Genomic DNA, 9,880 nt, shown 5'->3' with positions numbered 1-9,880 from the left:
CATGCATCTAACGGTTCGTATTTTTACACATAAACGTAATTAATTACAAATCATGGACATTAGATCTATCATTGGGGTATTACTCATATGCTAAGTTGAAATCTACCCTAATTTTGTTCTTCAAAAAATTATTTATCCACAATTTGATTTTATTATAAATATCTTGTTCAATATTTTGTGTTGATTCACTATTTCTCTTTTAAAATATGTAAGTTTGAGAATCGCTATCATCATTCGTATAATAATATATATTGAATACTTATCAAATAAATAGTTAAAATTATATCACTTTATCAATAAAATTAAAGAAAAAAGTTATCTATTGTTAAGTTTTACTTTAACTTTAATCCAACAGCATCAAGTTTTGGACCAAAAATTATAACTTTGATGGATTACATAATAATATTAATGGAATATTTATTAACAGTCAAGTGAAATTCAATCCACGAAATAATTTGATCTATGGATAACATCATTTTGGTAAATGTCATAAGAGAAATCATTGGTGTAAGACAGAGGGGAGGTTATAAGCGTCTATACCGTAAAATCAATTTTCGACGGAATGAAAAAAACATATATGGTAGAATCGTAACCATAGAATACGACCCTAATCGACATCTGTCTCATACACTATGGGGATGGTAAGAAGAAATATATTTTACATCACAAAAAGGCTATAATTGGAGATACCATTGTTTTTGGTAGAGAAGTTCCAATTGGAAATACCCTATCTTTGAGTGCAGTTTGAACTATTGATTTACGTAATTGGAAATAACCAATTAGGTTTACTACGAAACCTAAAAATCGATCAGTAGTTTTAACCTTTATTAAATTTAGAGATGTTTAAACCTATCATTACCATGAAGATGAGAATCAAATGAAAATTTAACATTAAAAAAAAAACAAAACAAAACAAAATTGTTGTGTGACAAATAAAACCACCGATTTTTGCACGAGTGTATAAATTGCTATTTGAGTAACTTCTTGACCCTTGAAAGTATCTTTCTGCAAGTGTTCTTAAAACAAATTTATTTGATAAACATGAATGTGGAACACAGGAATTCTGCTGGGAATCAAGGAGCCATACATTACATTTACCAAACTCCAAACAAAGAAGAAAAAAACATGAGAAAAATATGTAAGAACCTAGGTTCCCTCGCATCAGACAATTCCAAAGTATTGTTCCAAGGACGCCGCGGTGAGCACGTTGGAGAGGGGTCGTTCGAGCTTGGCGGAAGAGACGTGAAGCAGATACTTAATGAATCTCTGGAAAATGGGAAATTTTGGGATTTCAACTTTGAAAAGTAGAATACACTACACAAAGTGGACTAGCAATTTTCATATCGAAAATGGTATTGGGCGACATCTCAGTTTATTCGTAGCTAATATTGTAGAACTTGAAGTTTTTACTATATGAATAGGATAAGTATGATGGTTTGAAAAAAGTAACACGTACCGATAACTGGTTAACGACTTCAGGATTGGAGTCTATGTGCCAATCTGGTTCGAGTTGTCTCACAAAAGACGTTCTCCCGGTCTCTGTGCTACAGAAAAGCACCTGCAGGTTTGTTGATTAGATGAGTGGTATAAAACGGGAGAGTGGTTCAAAAGTTCGAACCACTGTGATAGGATCCTCAATCCTCATATTTCATATAAGAAAGCAAAAGAACGAAATGCATACAAATATGAAACAAAAACCCAGAGCAAAGCCTTTGTTGCCCGCTAGCTATGCTAGTCAATTCTCAAATGGAAAATATGCTGAATGAATATCCTACAACTATCTCACCCCTTGGAATATATTCCCTTCCGTTAGTAACTACCCGGCCCAACTATCTTAAGCCCATAATAATATGGGTCTAGAGTAACCAATTCTGTTAAATGGGCCTCTGTCCAATATTGGACTTCTAAACCCAATTCCCGGGTCCGTAACAATACTCCCCCTCCTTCAAATTAGCCTTGTCCGCAAGGCTAAGAGTTATAGGCTGACTCTTGTTCTCTTCCATTGCTTCAGCAGCAAGTTGTTGACATAGAAGCCCAATTCCTATTGTTGATACCTTCATTCCAGCTCGTAAAAACTCATCTTTGTTGTTGGAGCTTGGCTGCAGCCTAGCCTCCAGTGCCCAATAATGCGTTGTCATCACCGCGATCGCCATTACAAACGCCCTGTCCATTTCTCTCCCATCATCTCCGGCCTCTGCTACCATTTGAAACCAAACTCCCACCACCATGACGCCTATCTCTCCCATTTGGCACATGAAACCGCGGATTATTTAATATAACTCAGACGATACAAAAATGCAAGATGTTAAGCCATATGTACACAAATTACTTCTGCAAGGCCACCACAACTAACATCGAATAAATCATACTTTATGCAAACTAAATACATGATTAGAATTTCGATAAGTGGAAGACAGAATACCCGAAAGAGATCACCTAGAAATTATGTTAAGCTTCAGGGACCAAATACAACCAAAGCACCTTCATATAGTGTAGGATGCCGGAGCCATGCAAATAGTACTAAATTGTGTTAAAATCAAGTACAACTACATAAATGTAACAGTTTGCTTTGCAGGATTGTAGGAAATGAATAAGTATCAATCATATCGAATTTAGTAAATGGACAGCACATGCTTGATATACTTCACAGAAAGCCTGATCGAAAAAAAAATATTGAAGGTGGCCGTGAAAAAAATCGAACCGAAAGGAGAAACTTTTTATGTACAATACAAAATATCGATTTTTGAGCAATACCTTATCTTTGACCAAACCACCAGAAGTAAAAACCCCAGCCTCTTCCAAAGCTACAAGAACATTCTTCTGCATTATTTTATCCAGCTTGTCAGTGATTTAGAATCAAAAGCATCAATAACAAAGTTCAATAAATTACAGATGGTAGAAAAGCTTCATTATGATGCATCCTGACACTCATCAGATTTGAGTCACAGAGTTATTCTGCTCACTAGTTAAATATTTTTATTAAGTTCTTATAGACTTGAAGAGTGTTGGTACATATCCTAAGCTATATCTATCATGCCTCACCTCGCCTGAAAAGGAAATAGCTAATGCCGTAAGAATCCTCAGAAGCAAAGAAGGCAAGAAGCTGCAATTTCCCAATGCCGAACAAGTTTCTATTTATAATCATTTGAACGATAAATGTGACGCCAAAAAGAATTTCTTTTTCCTCAAAGTTCACATAAACATTTAAACAACCAAATGCAGACAAATTTTCCAGCATATAAATGCATAATAGAGTGGTCATAAAATTCAGCATCCAAAGTAGGCAGTAGTCTATTCCACAGAGAAAAGAAGAACAAAACTACAGAGGTCACCACCAATATATCCAAAATCAACTAATGATCGTTCCAAAATGTTACTGAATCAATAACCGCAGGTCAGTCAAACATGTATGCAGTTATGCTGACAGCTTCCATATTTTATCAGCATCCAAAAAGTTCTAATTCAACCATATATAATTACAGTGAATTACAAAAAATAAAATAAAATTGAAATAGCAAAAAAATTTAAAAATATATTAAGTAGGAGAAGAAATCGTCCCTGACTTACTTCGCTTTCGTCATCCAACACTCTTTCCATGAGATAAAGATCACAAAACTTAGTGATCTCAAGCAAGACCTCCAAAACTGATGATTTGACAGTTGCTTGCTTCTGGCCAAAAAGAAGTCCACCAAAATATGATTACATGAGGGATTCGTGATGATGACATCATGTAAAAATGATTGAAAACTAAGATTACCTGCAACTCCTCTGGACTGCTTTCCTCAAGGATTACATCAAGCAACCGGCATGTTACCTGCACCAGTTGAGATGTAAAAAAGAGTCAAGTCATTTCCATGAGAATAAAAAATCGTTCAAACACGAAATCAGAATTGCATCAAGTGCAAATTTGTAGATTTAACACTGGTTTCGAGCTTTAACAAATAACACCCCTTATGACTAATGTACACAATTCTGCAGGAATGGGAATTGAATTATGTCCTGTCCTGGGGTACTAGAACTGCGACATTAAAGTTGAAGAAATTATAGGAATAGCAAAAAAAATCGATAAACATTGCAACGTTAGTTACGTTCCTGTTACTCCAGAGTTTGATTATTATCATCCAGAGGTAGGGTTGGGATCAACATGAGCAACTCTGCCCATGGGAACCAATTAATACATACAGCAGGAGGCACAGAGACTAAACTACTTGGCATTCTATAAATTCTATCGGGTATAAAAAATGTATACTCTTGGTTACATGTTTTCAACACAGCCGGAATTCCTTACCAGGCATGAAAAAATATTTTCCGTAGTTATTTTTACCCAAGTCCTTTGAAACAGGCCCACTCCAAATTTTTCAACATCTTTAATTCATCCACAGAACTGACATACTCCTTAGATGCCAAATCTAACTCTTTTTTACATATTTAATACATTGACCATGAACCGACTTATCAATACGATTATTCCTCTCTTAACTTTTTTCAAGTGATGTTTTTCTTCCACTATTTGGATGTCTCGTATGGGGAGCCCCGAGACAACGATTTGATCTAGCTCAATCCACTCTTTTCAGTCTGTACTTCAGCATACATTTTTCCCAAGGTTCTAAAAAGCGTGAAGCGCGTCGAAGCGTGTAGGTCAAGCTTAAGCGAGCTTAGAACGAGCTTAAGCATGAAAAAACGTTTTTAATTTTTACTATAATTTTAATTATTTTAAGACAAACATTAAATAAAATGTTAGATTAACCATAAATATATGATTTAATAGATAATTCAAGTTCTAAACTATAAATATACATATTTATAAAAATGTTTTAATTTTAAAAAATAAATGAAATCTTCCGTTCTAAAAAGCGGTCGCTTAATCGAGCTTAAGCGTGTTAAAGCTTAAGCAAGATTAAGCGTCGTTTAAGCGAGCTTTTTAGAACATTGATTTTTCCTACTTTCTAGTCTACCACTGAAACATTTAATCCCAGTTAACTCTTCACCATTCTATTCTCTGTTTCCTATCCTCGCTGATTGCAGAATTCTAATTCATTGAGGAATGATACGCCCACTTCATAATATACCCAGGTTCGATTTTTTACTTGGCTATGTACAAGGCAAAAGGTCCTCTCAAAGTTCCCTGAATTGATATCAGGGATCATTTTACTGTTGTATGTGAACTATCAAGTTATTTAAGCTTCAGCTAAAGTGGCCAGAGCAGGGAAAGCCGAAAGATCATGTTCATCAAACTATCGAATAAATAAGTAACCACAGGAAGGTTACCCATGGGGTAGGTGGAAGTATGTGATTGGTGCAAATCATGTGGGTCCCACATGACAAGTCCACACCACCCCATGGGTAGGACCGGATTATCCGTAACCACACATGCACACATCAAATGAAAGCAGAGCAGCAACAAAAGACATAACTACCTTCCTTCCTTCACTCAACCTTTGTCTAACTATTTGCGCAAGAGTTGGCTGCAATTGAACCAAAAAAACATTACAATAATTTAAAACACTGCAAAATTAAAATATTAACACACAGTCGACCAACCTTCACAGGCTGAAAGAATTCATCAATCACATTTTGAGTTCTGGAATCTTCTGAAGGATCGCCAACTTGTGAAGATGCATCGTTCACATTTGCATGACTACTAACACCAGAACTACCCGTTGTTGAGGCCTGCCTTTTAGGTTGCCTTCTTGGAGGCGCCCTAGGTGTTCTCAATAGTCTCCAAGTAAAAACTAAAGCAAATGCTAGCCCTGCTATGGCCCCAACAGATCTTGAATCCTGTGTCCAACAATCACGAAATTATTAACTAGTAAATAAATGAAACGACTGTCTTCTCTTTTGAGTGCAATTTGCCAACTAAAAATGAAATTGTTCAAACAACAAAGCATTTTTTCGAATCATACTAACAGTTAATTTGCAAAGCAAAGGGAGCTCTAGGATACCAAAATGATATATGCACTCAACCCATAAGGAATAAGAACTCCAAAAGGATTCTTGACCTCACCGGCAGGGACGTAAAATGTTCCCCCCCACACAAAGTTCATCCGGAATGCCTTCAAATGTTTCCCATAAAACCTAGTTTGTTTGATTACTTACAAAAGTTGAGCTTTATTATTAGCTAGCAAAACTCACAGTTGGTCTCATTGGCATGAGGGCTTCTTTAAAAATCAGTCAAGTGTTATTTTTTTTTTTGGTTATATCTTATTTCATGCGAACACCAGAAGACTTGGTTATCTTTAATTGTTTTCCGATTCCCCTATGCATGAAACAAAGGCCTGATTAACAAAAATGAGTGCATAAAGGTATACTAAAGGAGGGAACAGAAGGGAAATGGCAGTGCATAAAGGAATACTAAAGGAAGGGAACAGAAGGGAAGGCGTCTCAACAGTTGACATGAGTGCTGATGGAATTCAAACCCATTATTTAAGAAGATTTCATAATCTCTTAAGATAGAAGGAACAATGAAACCAAAATTTAACAAGTAAATATTCACTATGGCAACTTCATTTCTCACAAACCAAAATGCCGTGGCAGCTGTCATTCATCTTCATCAATCATAATCATGAATAAGCATCACTAAGTCATCCCCTTAGAGCTAACCATAACTGTTGCCCGTGTAACATATTCAGAAAATCAAAACCTTTTCTTTACCAGCCAACCATCAAATATTTCTCTCATTCATCACCGCTGAAAATACCACTCAATATTTCGTGTTTTGGATATTTTTAGCATTGAAAGTGTAACCAGTTTCAAATAGTAAGAAAGAGAGAACACATGAATCTGCATTCTACCATATCACCTTATCGTTTTTCGGATCACAAAATATGAAATCTTGCTGCTATAATGGCATGCCATTTTTTGGTGCGCACGCTAAAATACTCCACAGATTTAATCACATAGAAGACAAGACAAATTTCAACTCACCACAGACAATCCCGACCCAAATCGCATGATTCAACTTCGAAATAGATAAACCGAATTATCCAGAAAGTCTAAAACCACATTTTTTTACCATCATAACAAACAAAAAGAACCCTGTATCCACCATTAAAAAAAAAAAGGAAGAAAGAAACCCTAAATTAACCACAAAGAAAAACTGAAATATGTCCGGAAAATACAGGGGAAAAAACAGAAAGAGAACTTTACCAAAGCATGAAATACACACGATTCGCCAAAACGAAATAACTGGAAGAATCAAAATAAAATTGAATAGAAAGAAATAACACCATGTTTCGGAAGATATTGGAAATCTTGACTGTGAGAAAAGCTCCGACCCGCTTGACCAACCGCAAAAGATCTTCTTTTGAATTATCGGCCATGATAAAATTACAGTAATTTCAACTTATCTGAATCAATTGAACAAAACCCACTTGATCCTTTTCTTGATTTGGCGAGTGAAACTCGAAATTGAACTTCAGCTTCCGGGATTTTGGTTTATCAATCTGTTAATCAATCATTTCTGTTAAACAACTGGATCACGGTACAGAAAAAGGGAAGCTGAAAGGAAAGAGACCGGGGTGGGGGAAGGTGGTGATGTCCGAGAAACGAATCCCACCTTCTACAGTGGAGATGCAGTTTATTATTTGAGCCACACCGCAGATACAAGTTACTTCAGTAAAATATTTTTGTATTTTTTTATTAAAATAATAATAATAATAATAATAATAATAATAATAATAATAATAATAATAATAATAATAATAATAATAATAATAATAATTGATTTATTCCTTCAAAAAATAATAATTGATTTATATATATTAAAAGTGTGCCTAAAGGACTAAAATCGATCTTTCAAAAAAAAAAAAAAAAAACTAAAATCGAGATTATTGAAATAATTTATAACTACACTAATAAGAGATTCCATGCCACTGCCGCCTAATTCAATGCATATCATATTCATTTCGCAATAATAATACGAAAAGGGTTGACTCCGAAGGGGACCTCATTTCATATGAGTCAGAGGCCCATTGGCTCATGCGGAGGGTAAATCGAGGGATGTGAACAAGCGGTAGGGACCTGAAGGAGGGAGCATATGACTCAATTCCCAGAGCATACCCCACAATATTTCAGCAGGAAATATGCTCCACACGAATTTCATTTCGCACTAATAATGGTATTGATGATGTTGGTGTTGGCCAATAAAACTTTATTGATCACACTAATAATGATATTTTGATAACTTTTGTTTAATAAAATATATTTCCGCAATTTTTTTTATTTTTTATGTCGTGAGAACTCGCAGTCGCTCTTTCGGTGCGTACTGAGTAAACCCTCGAACTAACACAATAGCCTGCAAAATATGCTAGTCAGGTAAACCACACTATGCAAGTCATGTGCGGCAAGCTAGTCCAAGAAAATGTTGGCATGAAAAATCGAACTCTTGACTTCTGGTCAAGCGCTTACCTACTCCATCAACTTGAACACCCCAACTTCATAGTATGAGTGGCTTGTGCGTTAGTGATACAGAAAAATATATGCATTATCAATTGAGGACATTAAAATTTGAGAAATAATTTAGGCGTGCTTGATAGATGGATTTGAAATATATTTCAAGTTTATGGATTTTAAAAAATTTTATTTGCTTAAATCGACAAAATTTAAATAGATTCTAACTATACTTATGCAAGTTTAATAGTAATTGGGGTGGATTTCACATAGATACCATCTGAAATCAATATATCAAATCCATCCTCAAATCAAATCTATCAATTGAAGCACATCGTGATTTTACAAATATGCTTAGAGGCTAGTGTTGGAAAATTTTTAATGGGGGTTTCAACGATTAAATTATCCATTGTTGCATGCATGCATATTTAATCACACAATTATAAAAATATGACGATTTTATTAGCAATTTAATCACATGGTTTTTGAATTATGATGAAACTACGACAATTGATTATTGTAACATATCATAAAAGCATAATTGATTAAAAGAAAAATACATTGTTGAAGTTGAACTTTTGCCGATAAACTAATGTATCATTTGACTCGTGGATAAAATGATAAAAATATATATATATAATATAAAAATGATAAATCAAAATTTTTGGATAAAATAATGATGTATGATATTAATTTTTTTATAAAATTTGAGTCAATCATATGACAAAATAAAAAATGAGTGATAAATGAATGTTTTGTCCTCCCACAAACCAATGTCTAATATGATAAAATAAGTATAAGTAATGTTAAAACTTGGAGCGTAGAAAATACTTACTATTTGTTTTTTTAAAGAAATCATAAGACAGAAGAGATCTATAAAAATCCGATATTCAATTTTCAAAGTATTGAATTATTCATCACTCACCCTATAAAAGTAAATCATATTATACCAAAATGTAATATATGCTCAATATATATACATATAATAGATTATAGATTTGAAAATCATCTATTCCCCAGGAGTGATGATGATTCAGCAGCAAAGTTGTCGCCACAAATATAATCCCATCCCCTCAGCATATATTGAGCGAGTCTCAAGCTCACTTTTTTCTTTCTTCAAACATTTTCCAGATCAGCAATCATAACTATTTTCAGAGCCCAAATTTCTCCACGTTCCTATTACCCAGATCATCGGAAACACGTGAATAAATATGCACCTTCAAAAAAAATAAAATATATATGCACCAATTCATCGTCAACCCATATATATATATATTCCCTGCTTTCTATACAATTATAAAAATGCATTCTTGTCGAATCAAATATAAATAAAAAAAAAAGTTTCTATCTGCATTGTGCACTTTGTTTTCATCAATGCGTTATCGTAATTCTTGGATGTTGGGTTAGTTGAGATTCATTTAATCTGTTTTAGTGCCTTCAATTTGTTTGTTTGTTTTTTTCTGCGAATAAAATTGGTGGGATTCTCACTTTT

General features: G+C 34.3%; 1 protein-coding gene across 1 annotated transcript; it reads right to left on the bottom strand.

The window, feature by feature from the left end:
- Positions 1–948: 948 nt before the first annotated feature.
- LOC140890669 (peroxisome biogenesis protein 22) lies at positions 949–7,582 on the bottom strand. Its single transcript, XM_073298626.1, has 8 exons — positions 7,227–7,582; positions 5,542–5,778; positions 5,418–5,465; positions 3,758–3,814; positions 3,568–3,669; positions 2,755–2,820; positions 1,457–1,558; positions 949–1,266 (listed from the first exon to the last, which is right to left on the bottom strand). The coding sequence occupies exons 1-8, from the start codon at positions 7,317–7,319 to the stop codon at positions 1,162–1,164; spliced, it is 810 nt and encodes a 269-aa protein (XP_073154727.1). The 5' UTR covers positions 7,320–7,582; the 3' UTR covers positions 949–1,161.
- Positions 7,583–9,880: the final 2,298 nt, after the last annotated feature.

Source organism: Henckelia pumila, chromosome 3 (assembly GCF_033568475.1).
Source record: "Henckelia pumila isolate YLH828 chromosome 3, ASM3356847v2, whole genome shotgun sequence".
NCBI classification, from domain to species: domain Eukaryota; kingdom Viridiplantae; phylum Streptophyta; class Magnoliopsida; order Lamiales; family Gesneriaceae; genus Henckelia; species Henckelia pumila.
The sequence above is the reverse complement of the archived record's forward strand: the minus strand, read 5'-3'. Positions and strand labels throughout refer to the sequence as shown.

Bases quoted from the DNA above. Each gene is read 5' to 3' on its own strand.
- LOC140890669 (XM_073298626.1), bottom strand. From the start codon at position 7,319: ATGGCCGATAATTCAAAAGAAGATCTTTTGCGGTTGGTCAAGCGGGTC. The intron at 3,815-5,417 runs GTAGTTATGTCT...CAACTGGTGCAG, and splicing joins GGTTGAGTGAAGGAAGGAAG to GTAACATGCCGGTTGCTTGA. The intron at 1,267-1,456 runs GTACGTGTTACT...CCCATTTTCCAG, and splicing joins AAGTCGTTAACCAGTTATCG to AGATTCATTAAGTATCTGCT.